General features: G+C 32.5%; 1 protein-coding gene across 2 annotated transcripts in view; it reads right to left on the minus strand.

Moving 5' to 3' along the window:
* Window positions 1-19,506, minus strand: part of sema5a (sema domain, seven thrombospondin repeats (type 1 and type 1-like), transmembrane domain (TM) and short cytoplasmic domain, (semaphorin) 5A) — a 298,541-nt gene that overhangs the window by 100,141 nt on the left and 178,894 nt on the right. For both annotated transcript variants that reach the window (XM_056451158.1, XM_056451159.1), the window contains exons 10-11: window positions 17,663-17,867; window positions 5,431-5,638 (exon numbers count right to left, since the gene is read on the minus strand). In XM_056451158.1, coding sequence (XP_056307133.1) covers window positions 5,431-5,638; window positions 17,663-17,867 — 413 coding nt within the window. The remainder of the gene's footprint in view (window positions 1-5,430; window positions 5,639-17,662; window positions 17,868-19,506) is intronic.

Consider the following 19,506-nt stretch of genomic DNA (forward strand, 5'->3'; position numbering starts at 1 on the left):
CTATAGTGCGGGAAACTGGGGAAACCGGAGCACCCTGAGGAAACCCACTCCAACACGGGGAGAACCTGCAAACTCCACACAGAAATGCCAACTGACGCAGCCAGGACTCGAACCAGCAACCATCGAACCAGCAAATATAATATAATATAATATAATATAATATAATATAATATAATATAATATAATATAATATAATATAATATAATATAATATAATATAATATAATATAATATAATATAATATAATATAATATAATATAATATAATATAGGGTGACGCGGTGGCGCAGTAGGTAGTGCTGTCGCCTCTCAGCAAGAAGGTTGCTGTTTAGAGCCTCGGCAGGGTCAGTTGGCTTTTCTGTGTCGAGTTTGCATGTTCTCCCCGTGTTCAAGTGGTACCCACTGTGCTGCCATGACTTTTCTAGTCCTATTTTAAATAAATAAACTGTAACAACAAATTTGTTCCAAAGCATTTATAGTTGTGTGTAGTAGGGTTGTCGCGATAACTTTAATTCATCTTACGATTCTATACCAGCTGTATCAAAATACCAAGTAAAACTGCGATACTGTAATTCATGTCGTAATAGGTCTTGAATTTAATTCATAATTCCCTTATTATTGAAAAGAGTATTATTTGCACGTCACTTCACCTAAAATTTATGTTTTACAGAAAATGTTTATTTTGTAGATAACAGACCAACAAAAAATACAATAAAATAAAGATACAAATTATACCAAATGAAATTTGTTACAAAACTTGCATTTTTCCAACAAAATTAGGCTATATGAAGTGGTCAAAAAATTTTCAATGTTTCCTGTTGCTATTTTGAGTTTTTTATCTATTGTTTTTTTTTTCAGCCTTATCAGGTAACAATCCAAAGTAATTAAAAATTTTACTTTGTAAGTTAGTCTTTTTAACAGATTGTCGCTATTGTTGTAGCTACTAGATCATATTGAGAGGAACAGAAATGAACCGATTCAGATTTGCGTTTGAAATGTCAAAAAACTTGCAACCTTAAAAGGTTCCACAGACTATAACATTAAAATGGTCTATTGTTGCACAAACGTGTGATCATTTTAGTGACTTTTCCACATCCAACATTATCTATTGTAGATAGACCGTTAATTATGATACTACCGTTAACCAACAACAGTGGCACCACCAGGATTTTGGAGCCATAGTATCGCGATACTACCATGGAACCAGTAAACTGTGCAACCCTAGTCTGTAGCACCTACAGCTCTGCACACACTTCTGAGGAAAGAAAATTGTAAACAAGAACATGGTAAAAGATACTACAGCAAAAAAAGAAGAAAAAAAAGTAAATACATTCTAAATGATTGTAAAAGTGATGCTTTTTCTAGCGGTGTGCAGCACATGTAGTACATTTACAGAGCACATATAGTAATTTTATGGTTAAATGAGCATCATAAAGGCACGTTATCAAAACAGATCTTTTCAGCTTTAGGAGGCAGCGAAGCAGGGAAAACGTTCCTGTAAACTACATTATGATACTAAGTGGAACAAAAACTTTAATAACTGTAATACTGCACCTCTGGGAAATAAATTGAATGATAAACATATGATATGAACCCTTTAAACAGTTAAACACCTTAAAGAGCACACATGCGTCTTATTATAAATATTGCTTGCTTTGGCATAACTTAATCTGGCAATATTTCCCTTGAGTTTTGGTAATAGCTTTCATCAGAAATAGAGAACAGCCCTGAGACAAAAAAATAAAAAGCTTTTCAAAAATCGTTGAGCACTATTTTACACATCTTCATTGCAGACAAGCATTCAGTAATGTAAAATTTGGGGTTCTGTGACACAGCATTTTGAATGTCAACAGTGTAAACCAAGCACTTTTAAAAGCCTGTCTGTTTATTAAATATAAATAGCATCCGCTCTCCTCTTTTGTGTCTGAAAGCAAAAAGGTGTGAGTAATTGACCTCTCAAAACCTTTAAAATGCTTAACAGGAGGGAAAAAGCTCATCAGGCAAAACTCAGCTCATATTCACATAACTCAGCGCTTTTCATTGGAATGCAAATGGAGAGAGATGATGAACAGGCTGCCATCTCTCCTTATGAGCAGAGATTAGAGAAGTGCTCTTGATTCGAAGGCCTGGAGGCACAATGTCAAACATGATGATTGTTCTTTGTTGCCCTCTAGCAGAGGATCTTTCTGACATTACGGTTTTTCTGGTGCACTGAAAAATTAAGTTGCAGGCATGTACTATAAGCACTTGCAAGATTAGTTGTATCATTTATCTTGCGAGAAATCAAAAACATGGTATAATTAAAAGCCATTATGAAATGTAACTTCTGGCATAAAATGCAAGAGATTTGCAGTAAGACTACGAGTTACAGTAATGCATTATAACACATTTCATAGGCATTTACCGATATGGAAAATTGGGAAATTTCTGTTAACCCAAATAATTTTATTGGGAAGTAAATAACTGATTTGGGTTCCACACAATTGATTTGTGTTGGGCCAACATGAAAGAATTAAGATACCCAGCAGGCACACAACATCATAAGACATTAATATTAGGTTAGATTTAGGTTATGATGTCAGCTGACCAAAATTAAATGTCTAGTCAGCGTCTAAGGACAATGTTATTTTGACATCCAATAACGACGTCAAATGACATTGATATTTGGTTGATTTTAGGTTGTGTTAGAAAGTGACCCAAATCCAACGTCTGATAGATGTCATCCACACTAAATGTGTCCACACAACGTCAAGGTGTAACATGATTAGACATTGATATTTGGATGGATTGACTCCATGACGGAGGGGTACATTGGGCTCCGTCATCAATATGATATCATGTTGACATCCTGTCCCTGCAGGGTAACTTAATAGTTTTTACAAATTTTAAGTGAATTAAACATTAAATAATTAAGTTGTCCCCTTAAAAAAACTAAAGAATTGTGTTGTTTCAGCTCATTTTTAAATAGTTAGTTTAAACAAACAGCAAACGTCAATTTTGAGTGCAGGTTTACAAATACATATCTTTGTAAACTTTTCTGAACCTGAGTATACGAAGTCAAAATCAAATACAGTGGGGAACTAACATTCATTTAAAAAGCTTAACTGCAGAAAACAAGGAATTCTTCCTGGAAACATATAGAGCTTTCACAAAATCATCTACAAATTGCAATTGTGAAGTTCTCTTTAATGCTCTTTTATCATTCTTACACTGTAAAACCCAACAGTCAACTTTATTACATGAAATGAGTGTTGTTAACTCAAAATTGACTGAAATTTAATTCTACTCATTTGAAAAGAGTTTTGAACTCAGTGTTGAAGGTAATGAGTTAATTAAGTACCTCATTACTTTAACTAAAATGGAGTAAGTTCACAGTACTCATATAGATTAGCTTTTAACCCAAATGGTTTGTAGCAATTAGTTTCCTCAAACGGTTTGAGTTGCCTTAACTATTGGCTTTTACAGTACTCAGTTGGTTGGAGTTCTTTTCATTTTTTGTTTTTTACTGTGCTCAAATTGCTTTGTATACTCAAATGGATTAAGTTCACAGTACTCATTAGGATTAGTATTTAAACTTAAATGGTTTGTTGCAATTGGTTGCAAATGATTTGAGTTATCTTAACTTTTGGGGTTTTACAGTGTAGATGCGAAATTCAACAATGAATTCAAATGTACTGTGTTTCACACATTATTTATTTGAAAAGTTCTAGTAAATGACAAAAAGTGCAATAATACTTTGCAAATCAAATTAAATCAAACTTTAATCAAATTAAATCTAAACCAAAGCTATATGCCACTGCCAGGGGATTGAATGATAATTACGTGATCATTAATCAGTGTTTCTCAGTTCCTTCTCAGTTCTTGCACAACACTGTTCTCAAACAACCAGTTCTATAGATGAGAGCTTAATGCTAAACTATGTTCAGAAATACAGGGTCTCTACAGTGTTCACTACTCCCTACTAACCTGAGCACAGGAAATCTGTATCACTTCAGAGAGTGATAGATGCCATTGCCTGCAGCATATGTATGGTTCGTATTGAATACATATGCAAATTTAAGCAAAATTTAAGTAGATTACAAACAAAGTCAATGCAAAAATGACATGGAATATGCAACGCATTTGATGAACATGCTGAATTGGCCTCAATTACATCTTTCGTGCAAGTTCTAAGTAAAAGATTTGCCTTAAAAAAAATGTTGAAGGAACATAATTAAAATTCATAATTAAAAGTCTTTGTGTCGTGTCCTTTGGAACTGCAAATACAGAAACAGAACAAGCTCTGTGGAAATAGCAGGGTTTGGTTGCCATTTTAGCTTTTTTCTGCTATAACATTACAGCGAATCTGGCCTCGCCTCTTTGCTGTACATGGTGTATGCGCATAACCTGAAGTTTTTGTGATCTCACTAACCCGGATGTATTTTTTTGTAGTCCCCAAACCTCGTTCTCTGTAGGTTTTGCGGTAACACTTTACAATAAGGTTCCTTATTTAATGCCTTTACTAACATGAACTAATCATGAACAACACTTCTACAGCATTTATTAATTATAATTGCCCATTTACTAATGCATTATTAACATCCAAGTCCATGTGTGTAAACATTAGTTTATGCACCGTGAGTTAACATGAACTAACAATGAACAACTGTATTTTCATTAACTAACGTTAACTAACATGAACAAATAATGTAGTAAATGTCTTGTTCATTGCTTGTTCATGTTAGTAAATGCATTAATTAACATTAACTAATGAACCTTATTGTAAAGTGTGACCGGTTTTGCTAAGCTAACTCTGTGAAAGCTAATGTCTTCCTTTGCATATAACTTTGAGCGTATTACATTCAGAGATGTTGTTTGTGTTCACACAGCTACATTACACAACAAATAAAGTTGTAAATATGATATCATAATGGACCACCCATTTAACATTTCACACCTATTTAACATTTACTAATGCATTATTAAAATCCAAATTCACGCGTGCTAATATTAGTTAATGCACCGTGAGTTAACATGAACTAACAACAAACAACTGTATTTTTATGAACCAACATGAACATACAGTACACTATAATAAATGATTTGTTCATTGTTTGTTCATGTTAGTAAATGCATTAACAAACATTTACTAATACAACCTTATTGTAAAGGGTTACCTAAAAAATGTTTGACTGTTATGTTTAAAAAAATCTTCACTCCCCTACTTTACATTACTTTACTTCACTGGCTGTGAAGAAATTCACATTTGATACTGGCATACACTACAACATATATTTACAAAAAAAAACTAAAGTAAATTATATAAACAAAAGTGCTTTTTTATTTCGTAAGCAGTAATTAATTCAGCTCCAACATTTGATCAATTTTGGAGTGAATGGTTGCTTTAAGAAAGCAGTTCTCAGCATGCCCTTTTGAGCAGCAGCAGTACTCACTCTCTAGACTTGTGGAAGTTGCAGCGCATCAGGGGGATTTTGATGACCTGCTCTCTGACTCCTACAAATAGCTCACTGCGGCTGTGAAGGATGAGCAGGCTACGAATGGGCTGCCTCTTCTTCAGGGGGAAAAGCTCAATCTCGTCCAGCAAGCAGCTGCCCGTGGTCTGGTTCAGCGGGGAGAGCACCTTCTTAATGGTGCCGTAATCTAGAAAGTAGAAATTCGAGAACAAGTGAGTTAGACTTTAAAAGAGAAGACGGAAAGAAAAAGAGTTTAAGAGATCAAGTGGAGCATCTCAGATGACCTGGATGAGATTGGAAAGGAAATGACCTCGGATCTATCCAATCACATGAAAACTCTATGAAGTGTCAGTCTGCCGCCTGGCCTGGCCACTTAAATATGGACGTGCTACTTGGATCAGAAAGGGCAGGATGGTTCTACAGAGTCATTATCTTTCTCAAAGGGTGGTTTGAGAAGTTGAAAAGAGGGCAGAATACAAGTTATTTTGCAAGATACTAGTATTCAGCTTAAAGTGCAATTTAAATGCTTAACTAGATTAATTAGGTCAAATAGGCAAGTTATGTTAATTAGGCAAGTCATTGGACAACAGTAGTTTGCTCTATAGCCATTCGAGAAAAAAATCTTAGGAGGACTAATTATATTGACCTTTAAATATAATAGTATTACTATAAAAATATATACCCACCCAAAGGGTGGTTTGAGAAGTTGAAACGAGGGCAGAATAGTTGGTTGAATTACCTTTTCATGAGCTACACATTCCACTTTGGAGCATGCGTTGACTAAATGTTAACAACAAAATTAATCTTATAGAGGGCTGAATACGACTGAGAACACATAGCTTCAATTTAAAATGTATAAACTAGGTTTAAAAGTTTATTTGACAAGTTGATTTGTTTATGTATTACTTTTGATTTTATTTATTTATTTATTTATTTATTTATTTATTTATTTATTTATTTATTTATTTATTTATTTATTTCCCTCTGTAAACATATTTTTTGTTATGCTTGCCTTTGCTAATTTGTATTGAGATGCTCTAAATTAGGAAGTGTGTGTTGTCTCAATTTTATTGTTAAAAAATGCATGATGGTGAATTGTAAAAACTGTCATTTATTTAATTTTTTTTTGTAAATGTGAATAGTGTTTTGTATTTTATTTATTTTTATTTATTTTCTTTTTATGTTTGTAATCCATCTGTCAATTTATAATAGTGTGGTGCAATTAATATACTGGTCGGGATTAGTACGTTTTTACTTTAAGTTGGGGACCCCTTTAACATCATTCTCAAGAACTCCATTTCTTGTTTCAGGTATTTATAGGCTGAGTTTCTTTTTTGTATGGCCAAGTGAATTTCGTTTCTTTTTTTCTCCAGCAGGCACACAATATCATAAGACGTTAATATTAGCTTAGATTTTGGTCATGAAGTCAGGTGACCAAAATTAAATGTCTAGCCAGAGTCTACGACAACGTTTTTTGACGTCCAATAACAACATCAAATTATGTTGATATTTGGTTGATTTTAGTTTTTGTTGGAAAATGACCAAAATCCAATGTCTGATAGATGTCATAGTTCACACAGCATCAAGGTGTAACATGATATATATTGGTTGTTATATTTGGTTGATTTTAGGTGGACTTTAGGTTGGACATTGGACATTGGCGTCGACCTGACATCCTGCATTATTGAAAAAGTATTGGAAATGACAATATACTCAGAATCTTGTGGGTAAAATAAAATGTTTGCATCCTTTTGTATCATCTATTTAGTGGTGTTGTTCATGGTCCTACTATATCATCGTTTGGATTTCAAAAAATGGTTTATATTTATTAAGATTTATTTAATATTTCTACATTTGCCCTGAAGTTCCAAATAAAGTGACAAATATAATCACATTTGAATGAGCACATTTTTGAGTATACACTTTAAAACTTAAAAAAAACATTGTTCTATATTAGTTCTATAAATATATACAGTTCTTTTCATGTGGTCAATATATAAACTATTAATTGACTGAATTTATCTTGATATACATTTATTAGCCTTCTGAATAATACAGTTATTAGCCTTTTTGTGAAATTTAAATGATTTAAAAATAATTCCTAAGTGTTGTTTAATAGAGCGATTTCCCAGATTTCCCAACACTTTCCCAGTACTGGGTAGCACCTGGGAGGGCATCCGTTGTGTAAAACAATAAAACATATACTGGAATAGTTGGCGGTTCATTTTGCTGTGGCGATCTCTGAAATAGAGACGAAGCTGAAGGAAAAACAATGAATGACGGAAGTTTTTCAACATATTTTAAAACATAATTGTTTTATTTCTAACTTCTAATAACTAATTTCTTTTGTTTTTGCCATGATGACAGTACATACTACTTTACTAGTTATTTTGCAAGATACTTATGCTTAACTAGATTAATTAGGTGAAATAGGCAAGTTATGTTAATTAGGCAAGTCATTGGACAACAGTAGTTTGCTCTATAGACGTTCTAAAAAAAAATCTTAGGGGGACAAATTTTATTGACCTTTAAATATAATAGTTTTACTATAAAAATGTTCTTGCTCTGTTAAATAATACTTGGGAAATATTTGAAGAAGAATAGGGGTAATAATTTTGCTATATTTCATCATCATGATATGAGATGACTTATTTCCCGATATGAGATTTTTTCATATCACGCAGCCTCAATCTTAAGTGTTTATGTAGAAAGACATTTCAGAGTTTGATCATCTTGACTTAGACATAGAAGAGCGTAGAAGAGTAGTGTTCTTGCTTAGATTCCTAATTACTTTATTAATAGCAATAATGATAACATAATAAGTAACAATTGTGCTAACGCTAGATCTGAGTCTTTTTTTACTTGCCCACTCCATGGGTTACATATTAAATCTATTAAATGTTATTAAAGTGGTTATTAAATTTGAACTCAATAACTAACTGAACATGCTGTTTGTCAAATTAGGTGATTAAGATGGATCAGCTCAGCAAAAGTACACTGTATTTCCATTCACATGAAGCCTTCATGAAGTGCCAGTTTGCCACCTGGCCTGTCGACTTAAATATGGATGTGCTATTTGGATCAGAAAGGGCAAACCGGGCGAACGGCTCTCCAGATTCATTATCTTTCCCAAAGGGTGGCTTTTGTGCAGTCGAAAAAAGAGGGCAGAATTATCGGTTGAATCGCTTTTTTGTGAGTTACACATCCCTCTCTTTTGGAGCATGCGGTTTTGTGGAGGACATTCACTGGTCTCATAATGTCACAAAGAGTAAACTGGATTGGTTTGATAAGCTGTATAATGTCTGTTTTATCCTCGGAGTATCTGCTGTTATTCTTCTGTCTGTCAGATGTTTTATAGGAGTCACACAACATGTGGGGCAATGAACTTTTAGATACTACAAGAGCCACTGATTAGGTCCCTGCCCTTGTCAAAACAGGCTTCGGTGCTCTATTTCATTCCATTCAGCTGTGAAATTCCTGCAGCGTTCCTCACACTTCATGCTATTATTGTCTGCTGTGTGGACTGAATTCAGGCTAACACTATAAACATGGCACATTGTTCGCCTTGCTTGAGGATTTATTGTGTAGCGCCTCAGAAATATGTTGATTTGAAGTGAGAATCATTACGCTGAAATCCATGACAAAAGAATTCATTCAAGCAGAAATGTACTCTTCCTCAGGTTTTTCCAAAGGACTTTCTTTTTGTGGAACACGGAACGAGAGATTGTAAAAAAAAATGTGCTGGTTTCTGTTTGTTTATTTAAATGGTGGACTTTACTTTTTACATTTACTTCATTACTAAACTTACTGTACAGTTGAAATCAGAAATATTAAACATTTTATTTTTTTTTATTTTTTTAATATTTCCAAAATGATGTTTAACAGAGCAAGGAAATTTTCACAGTATGTCTAATAATATTTTTTCTTCTGGAGAAAGTCTTAATTATTTTATTTCAGCTAGAATAAAAGCAGTTTTACATTTTTTAAAAAACATTTTAAGGTCAAAGTTATTAGCCCCTTTAAGCTATATATTTTTTTCGATAGTCTACAGAACTAACCATTATTATACAAAAACTTGCCTAATTACCCTAACCTGCCTAGTTCACCTAATTAACCTAGTTAAGCCTTTAAATGTCACTTTAAGCTGTATAGAAGTGTCTTGAAAAATATCTAGTAAAATATGATTTACTGTCATCATGGCAAAGATACAATAAATCAGTTATTAGAAATGAGTTATTAAAACTATTGTGTTGATAAATGTGTTGAAAAAATCTCTCTGTTAAACATAAATTGGGGGAAAAATAAACAGGGGGGTTAATAATTCTGACTGGAAGTACATATTTTAAGTATCTGTACTTTATTGGAGTAGTTCTATTTCAGGAAACTTTTACCTCACCACATTCCAAAATAAAATATTGTACTTTACATTTCCTGAATGAAGTAAAAAGTAATTTTTAAGTGAAAGAATTTCACCTGCTCAGAGACTAAATAGTGGTGCTTAATTTGTGAACAAGCTCCATATAACTCTATATAAAATCCAAAAACTATGTTCCAAAAACTGACGATCAACACTGAAAATGACAAATTTTACCAGGAAAACCACCAACACTCAAAAATGCATGATCATATGAGGTGCGTTCGACATGAAGCACAGCTGCAGCCAGTGATCAACGAGAATAGCTGAGTGCAGGCAGGGGCGGAGTTGAAAACAGAGTTGTCAAGCCGGACAGCCGGACACTTCGGGGCTTAAAGTTGCGTTCGGGGCTTAAAGTGACTCCGATCACATGGCGTCATCATTTAATTATTATTTTTTTAATAACAACAAAAGATTAACAAATAAAACAGAATACAGTCTCTACAAACAGTCTCTACTATAATTCATTTTTAAACAATAAGGGAATTATGAATTAAATATTTAACAAATGCATGAGAGAAATAAGGGGAAACTAAGGGGGTAATATAAACATAAAAACAAACAGGCCTATTAAATACAAAGCAATAAGCACAGATTCTAGGAGTTTAAACATCACTCTAGGCTAATACTTCTTGTTTGAATATGCTGAAAAGGGGCTTACATTTATTTACATTTATAGATACAAAACTTTCCAATATATATTAATGTAAAACTCAAAACAATGTGTTTTGATTAAGTCTGAAACAATGATTAGGATTATTTTGAATAATGAAAGCATTAAAAAAAAGCACTTTAATCCAAAAAGATTGAACAAAAGGACATTCCTAAAATAAGTGAGCAACACTTTAAGTAGAAGTTTCCCAGAAAAACCAGGTATAAACGGCTAGACAGGAAATAAAATATAAATATTTTATAATCCTAAAATCATTTTATAATTATTTAATAAAATAGTTCTTTAACTTCATTTGTTAAGAAACCTTTAGGGTGTCAGAATCAATGATGATAATTATTTTATTACAAGTCTTAAAGACTAATTTGAGTCAGCTGATGCACTGGCTGAATCAGTCGTCTGATCTCTGTCGCGGTACTTTGATGCCACATGTCACAGTCACGTGGCGTCGGCGCAAAATTTTAAACCAGCATGCACCGCTTTAAGACAGATTTCGATAGATCTGCGCAGCACTGTATGAAGTCGAACGCACCTATGGTGTCATGGTTTTGCAATCAAAAAATGTGGTTATAATAAGCCAATGGGGAGAAAACAAACAGTAAATTGTTGCGAAAAAATGTAAATCTTATGCTGCACAAAAACTAACAATGCATCAAAGTCTGTGTAACTAATCTTTCACATGTCCAAGACTGTGATAAAGGTAAAAAATCCAGTCCACAATTACTATTTATTTTGAAAATAAGTAATTTTGTGTGTTTTTTTTCCACTGAATCAGTGACACCATTAATACATTTGGCAATTAAATAATTAAAATCCCATTATTTTCTAAACATTTAGTCGTTTCGATCAGGACTGAGGTTGATTAACAGATTTAAGGAAAAAAAATGTAAAAAAATTAAGCTGATGTAATTTTACAGCAGTTTAATTAAGTGTATGGTTTGCCTATCGTTTTTTTTAATTATTCAAAGCATTTTCCCAAAATATGTGTCAAAATAAGATTTGTCACAAAAAAATCCTTCTGCTAGCTAAAACACAAAAAAAGTAATGGCCAAATTAAAAAAGTTAAAAAAGCATATCAGTTCACAAAACTCCTAAAAGACCTGGAGGCATGAACGTTATGGACAGCTTTTAAGATCAGGAGACAAAAAAAAAAAAAAAAAAAACACACACACAAAAAAAAAACTCTCCTTTTTTACTTCCATAATGAAATAAATTCATACAGATTTTTACAGATGACATTTTGACAATGTCATTTTTGGGGTGAACAATTCCCTTTCTTTTCTTTTCTCTTCTCATTTCCATCCCTTTATCTCTCGTCTGTCAGACCAGACAGACAATGTAAATGCTGTTAAATCAGCATGAGGCTCTGACTCCTGCCAATAATCGAAAACAGTTGGTGTCTTCCAGAAATAAAACCCAAAAACCCACAGCTCGGCCAATTAGCAAACAGCGATCTTTTAAACCACAAATGTCCTGTGCGTTTAGGCGGACCAGTTTAACAAGTGGCTTCTTCTCTTTAACAAGTGTTTATTTTACACAGTTCTTTTACAACAAGTGCCTCCCTGTAATTGAATTTCTGCTGACAGGTAACTAGATGTTCACTGGTTTTCAGCTGTACATGAACATGCAGGTCAGACACACTCAAAAAATACTTTTGCTGCCTGTTCAATAAAATAACTAATTTTAAATGAGCCGAAAGAACACCCTTCCTGACAACATTTGACAGTTTATTTTTATCATTTTCAATCCAATTAAATGTGCTAATCATTTGGGCTAATCAGTTGGGACAACATTAATATTTTTTATTGCACTGCAAAAAATGTTTTCCTTCCTTTGAGTTTTTGTCTTGTTTCTAGTCCAAATATAAAAATCAACTTACAAAACAAATATATTTTTTTGACTTCAAAAAGGTCAAAAGTAAATTATTTTTTCCTTAACCCTTTAACTGCTCCACTAAGAAAAAAAATTGGATTGCTTTTTCTAACTTTTAATGTCACTAGTTAACCCACTCAATGAAATTTTTTCAACACATCTCATAATTTCTAAATTATCATCCTCTACCAAACGGCTGATACGTCAGTTTATGTTAAAAGTACCAGAATCAATATACATACACTACCAAAATCTGAAAATATGAAATGTAAGAGCAATTTATTTAATAACAGAATCAAAATTAATCATCTTTGAATACTAAATTATCTATACTTTTTGAAGTATGTCATAAAACATTGCAGATTCCCATTTAACATGCTTTCTTTTTTTTTTTTTACAATAAAACAAAATCAAGTGTAGTAGTGCAACAGGATAATGTTTGTTTGATTTTTTTGTAAACCAACAATGCTGTGTGTTTAAACCATTATTTAAAACAGTCATTCTTTAAATGACTTTAACAGTTTAACAGTTATTATTTAAAACAGTCAAAATATCGTGAGCCATTTGAGCAGGCAGTTAAGTTAAATATTCTGCCAGTGCAGTAAAAAACAAACACAAAAAATGAACTAAATATTATTTTACTTACCCAACTGGCAGATATTTTTTCTTATTTTAAGGAAAAACTCACATATTTTAACACTTTATTTCTGAAAACTATTTATTTTTACTTGTCAAGAAAATGCTTCATGATTTAAGAATTTTTAGATATTTGAACTAGAAACATTTTTTTTATGTGTGGCAATACTAACTGGGTGGTAGATGGATAGTGATTTCGAGAGAATGTTAGTTTTGTTTTTGAAACTATGCCACTATGCTGACACACAGGCATTTGTTGCTCCGTCCTCTCTTTAAAAGAATTTAAAGCAACAATCACCAAAATGGCTGAATTATGATGAAAGCCTAAAACGGCAAGTTTTAAACCGTTGTAATATGTAATATTATTTCTGGGGTGTTTTGAGCAGAAACTTCACATACACATTCCAGGGATATCAGAAACTTATATTACATCTTGTAAAAAAGGGCATAATAGGTCTCACAGGTTTTCAAAAGTATTGAATGCTTCCGTCAATAAGCAGTAATTGTGCTAATGTAATGCAGTTGTTTTGTTGTTGTTGTCCAAATTAGGTGCTTAAGATTTATTGACTCAACAAACAAACTCACAAGATGAAATTCACAAGATAATTCAAATTAAAGTAATTGGCTCAAAATGAATTTGCTCTCGATAAATTAACTTGCAATAACGCTTTTCAAATGTTTATAAATGTGTGTTATGATTACATTAAAGTTCACGTGAACTGGAAGTTGCTGAGACTTTTTTTCCAGTATGCTGAAATAAAAGTTCAGTTCATGGAGTTTTGGGAAGTGATTTGCTTTTTTAACTTTGAGTTTTAATGTTTTTTTTTCTGTCTAGTTGTAATATTTTCAGATAGGCTTTATTTTTTTTATTTAGAGTACTTTTTACAATGTCAGCTTAAACCTGCTTATATCATTAAGCCATTTAAATTAAAAAGAAAATTAAAATACCATTTAAATAAACATTTATTAAGATAAGCACACATATGCTGCGTTTAAATTTTTAACTAACATCCCAAAAGTGTATAGTTTTTGTGATAAAAAGTGCATATATTTTGAATGTTTTACAAGATAAGTGCATATATTTGAAATGTTTCAGCATACTGAAATAAAAGTATGTGCTTCTAGCTGTAATGAAATATTGAGTGGGGGCGAGGGTATATTTTTTGCACATTCATTCGCTAATAGCAAATTAACGGTAAGAGGGGCAGGGTAAAGACTATTTTTGTTGATCTCGACCAACTGACATCAACAGATAAGAACCTCCACTCCAAACACGAAACCAGATGATCAGACTTTGATTTAGGATTACCAAAACATATTTTTTTTGTGGAAAAACTAGCACATTTTGATTTCACACAGACTTGAAGTAGGGCCTATCAACAATGATTTCTTTTCTTTTTTTGAGTGTGGGCTTGGAGTTTTCCTGGGCTCTGGTGTGCATCTGGATAGCAAATGACAGCGTACAGTACATTTTTTCTTTATGTAAGCACATGCTGCCTTTGATGTTTCATCGCTGCTACATGTCTAATGCCTTTTCTTCAGCCTGGTGACCAACTGTTGCCTGCTTCAAAGACCAGTGATTCAAGTGGACCACCAATTACCAGAGTCAGTTTTCCCCAATGCATAAGTCTTCACTCCACAAACTTCTGATGGTAAAAGTAACATTCTAATAAGCTGTGGGTTTAATGAGAAGTCGACCACCTGGGATTTTCTGACTACTTTCATATTACAGGCTTTAATGTTGTTGTTTTTTAATCTATATTTTTTTTTCGTCAGATGTCTACTTTTAACTATGCCCTATTCATGTTTTTGTTTACAAGTGACCCATTTTGTCTGATTAAACTGACAGATTTTCTGCATGTACTAGTGTATGAATGTGCTGTTCAAAAGTTTTGGGGTTGGTACAATTTTGTAAGTGATTTCAGTTTTAATAAACGACACTAAAATAAAATGTACTTCTGTAAAGGCTAAGCTGAAGGTAAGGGAGAATTTATTAAATTAAAAAAAATTGTACAATAATTTTGTGAAACATTATTTAAATTCAGAATAACTGTATTATGTGAATATATTTTAAAATGTCATTTATTATTGTTATTTTAAAGATAAAATATTTCGTATAAGTACTCCATGCTCTTCATGTTCAATTAATGTTCAATAAATTCATATAATTATATTATTCATGTGTTAATTTTTTTATACATCCAAACAATTAACTGCATATAATAAAGAAACTATAAAACAAAAATAAGTTATAAAAAAATCAAATATGAAAACAAACTATACGTTTATTTTTTAATAATTCAATATTTAAATATTTAAATGTTAACCTCTTTTACACATACAATCACACTGGTGTGATCAGCCTTGGCTGGTCCCTAAAACAATCACACTGGTGTGATTAGAACGTTCAGAGGGTATGCCATCAACTACTAAAATTCAAATGCGCTAAGACAGAAAGAGGTGCACAGCGCTTGTCATAAATCACAATTTATGCCTGCTTTTATACAAATAACATTTATTTTAGGTTTCAGACATTCAAATACACATAACTACAAGTAACACATACCATTTGAGGTTTATAAAATACACGTGGATGTCTATGGAGACGGCAATAATACAAATTTTTAATATAACTGGACGATGTGCTTTGTTTACGTAAGATACACACTGTTTATGTTACTAAAATACTTTCTTACCTTCTTGTATTTCGAAAGAAAATTATAAATAAACACGACATAAATCCAGCAGCTCAAATCTTTCCTGCGGTTGTTGCTAGAAGGAATAGAGCTGTGATCTGAAGTTAACAAGAAGTATATTACATATTAAATTACGCATTAATTGTATTTTATTAGTGTCTACCCCTACTTAAACCCTAAACCCAACCCCCGCGGGTTTTATATTATTTCTATAATATAAAAATATTATTGGGTCAGCTGGAGTATTTAAAACTCACGTGTGAAATGATTAATAGTTTTCAATATGCAGATTTAGTTTTCAATGTTAAAAACAGTTGAGCATTTTTACATTATATGTAATATAAATTACCTGTTTATATAACAACAACAGCAGTGATAATGTTTTTGTTAACATTATTATTAGGGATGCACCGATACCTTTTTTTTGGAACTGATCCGATCCCAAAACCAAAATTCTGAGTGTCAACCGATACAGATCCGATGCCGATACTGTGCATTTTTTCCTTTTTAAACATAATACAGTTTCTATAGTTCTGGTGATAAACTCAAATAATATGTATACTTTAGTAAAAATAACAGACCCAATAAACTAGTCTAATTTGAGCATTCATTGAATGATCTGTTGTGGTCCAGCTTATTTTTCCTTTTTTAATATTAAGATTTTTCTTTTGATTTCTTTCTTTCTGTAATAGGCTACCACTATTGACCCTAATTGTTGGTAAAATAACAGCCTTTTAGCAAAGCCTGATATTTTCCAGCAGGTTTGATGCAGACTAAACTAAACTGTCTGAGGCCAGTTTTACTTAATAAACATTCCCTTGCATGCCATAAAACAAGGTCTGCTTATATGCTTTAGCACCAAAACACAGACTGGTCAGTTAAAAAAAAAGATTAATATAAATATAATTACTGTGATATATTTACAGTTTCAGAGCAGTCTATATTAGGCTAAATAGTTTTCTGTTAATGACAATCCATATTGTGCTCATCAGTTTCACTTTTGTTAATTTCAGCTATTTTGACCACAATGAGCCAGGCTTTACAAACTATTCGCAGCACTTAAAGTATTCCCCTCGGAAGAATAAACTCAGTCAGAAGTATGAGAGAACAGAAACTAATTGTGAGAATAATTTTTCGAAGCGGCGCACATCGCGTCTGCGCAGCCGGTCAAAGTTGCCTACTATAAGTTTATAAATTACACCGAATATAAGACACAGGATCGGATTTGGATTGGTACCAGCTGGCTGATACCCGATCCAGCAAAAATATGCGGTATCGAAACGATATCTGGAATCAGTGCATCCCTAATTATTATGAATAATAAAATATGTAGTAATTTTATATTTTTATTTTGTATATATTGTTTAAAATAAATAAATACAACAAGTAAAAGAAATTAATCAATAAATACATAAATATTTTGTCACTTTCTTTTGTATAAACATTTTTTTTTCACAATTTTAGTATTATTATTATTAATTAACTATTTAAACTATTTTAATTTTACTTATTTCAGTTGTAATAAAATGTAATGAAAATGACATTTTTTCTCAGTTACGGTTTATTTCTAATGAACAAATTGTTAACATTTTTGCTAACTATAATAACCAACAAGGCAAATTACCAGTAAATAGCTCTTTATCGCTGACTTTACTTCTTCATTTCAACATATGTATCTTATAGTCAACTGAGGTCAGAAATGAGCTTCTATACACTCATTACTGTCCCAGCATCTGCAAAAACTAATGGACTCCATTAGCAATTCTGCAGCAAGAAGTGTGCTATTAGTAGCCCAATCATATGCTGCACCTCCATTAACCTTCATCAATAAGGCACAGCATATCAGAAGCACTGCTTATTTTAGACTACAATAAACATACATACAGAAATCTTCTTTTATGCAGATGTGACTTGATACAGTACCTGTTGCCAGATAAATGATGTGATAGAGCATGTCTTTGCCCTGCACCACGTCCACAGCCACATGGGAGAAGCGCACATTGTCCTCCATGAAATACGGCACAGGAACCACAGGCTGCACCACCTCATGCATCAGGATGAACTTCTGAGCATCTTGCAAATTCCTCTCCGTTAAGTTCACATACGAGCCAAAATCTATAGTACCACACTGTGAAAACAAAGAGAGAAATGCAGATTAGACATGTGCTGATATTCAATGATGCAAGGCATAGGGATAACAAACATATGGTATTGTATGAACATGATATTGTAACGGACAAAATGTGATAAAAGAAAGACTTAAAAGTGTATTATAATTTCTATAAGACAAAAAAAAAAACTTTATGAAAAGCCAAAAGATTATAGAAGCACTGTCAAATTCCCTGCACAGTTTAGTTCCAGCCCTGCTCTAACACACTTTAAGCTGCGGTCACACTGGACTTTTCTCCACATAGACTTCCATTCATGCATGCGAATGCATCAGACCGGAAACGCAAGCTCGTGCGACAAGTTTTGCAGTTCGCTGCATTGCTATGTTCAAGCTTGGTGAACTCTGACCTGCGAAATTGCATCATGTGACTGCGTTAGACCAACGATGATCAAAACATTACCTCTCTGGATAGAAAGGTAAAATATGGAGCAATCGCTCGCTTTTTTAAATGTCTAATCATATTGTTTAATCCCACCCCTATTCACTGCGCCGTACAACAGAATTTAGCATGCACAAACTCTAGTGTGAACGCAGCCTTACCAGTAGGTTTCAAACAAACCTGAAGGACTCAATTAGTTAGATCAGGTGTGTTTAATTAGGGTTTGAACTAAACTGTCCAGCCCTCCACATATATATATATATATATATATATATATATATATATATATATATATATATATATATATATATATATATATATATATATATATATATATATATATATATATATATATATATTTGAGACTTTTGGTATACCATAAAAATTATTTTTGTCTTATGGAACGAATTATACACTTTTAAGTCTTTCCTTTGTCACATTTTTACCATAATATCATGTTCGTTCATTATAACATATAAAATCAGCATCAGTAGCTATGTTTCTATCCAAAAATGCGAATTAACTTTATGCGCAAAACTGGATTATCGCATAAAAGACTTGCGAATAAAGCAGCGTTTCCATCCAATGAGTCAAAGAGAACAAAATCATCACTTTGATTAACTGGCATCAAATATCCAAAGAAAAAATAGAACTTGCTGTGGTAGGAGAAGCTGCGTGAATCTATTCTTCATTTAATAAATGACTTAAGGTGTGAGACGCGAAGCACAGATGCTCTTGACAGTTCTGGAGGTACTGTAATTATTATTATAATAACACTAATACTGAAATGTTTAAGGTCTTTTAGAATGACTAAAACAACATTTCAGATGTTTTACAGTGTGCTCAGCCTGCTGCTTTGTCTATTAACATACATTTTCATCACATGATCTCTTATTACAAAATCACATGACCTTTTTTAATGCACATACTGGAATTTGTTCGGTAAAAGTGTTTCCATTGCAGTTTATGCGCATCTTTTCTTATCGAATAAAAAGTTTATCCTACTCAGTTTTGCGCATGTTTTTTTATGCGCATTTTCAAAATTAATGCGCATCTTGGCGTTTCCATCAACTGTTTTTTATTCGCATATCCAAAATGGAAACGTAGCTAGTGTCTTGCCTTAATATTTAATAACTCATTACAATCAAAAGTAATAACTGTTTTTCTGGGATAATAACTATTTTTTATTTACTGTAATATTAGAAAGGATTCATTTGC

Source organism: Danio aesculapii, chromosome 24, assembly GCF_903798145.1.
Source record: "Danio aesculapii chromosome 24, fDanAes4.1, whole genome shotgun sequence".
NCBI classification, from domain to species: domain Eukaryota; kingdom Metazoa; phylum Chordata; class Actinopteri; order Cypriniformes; family Danionidae; genus Danio; species Danio aesculapii.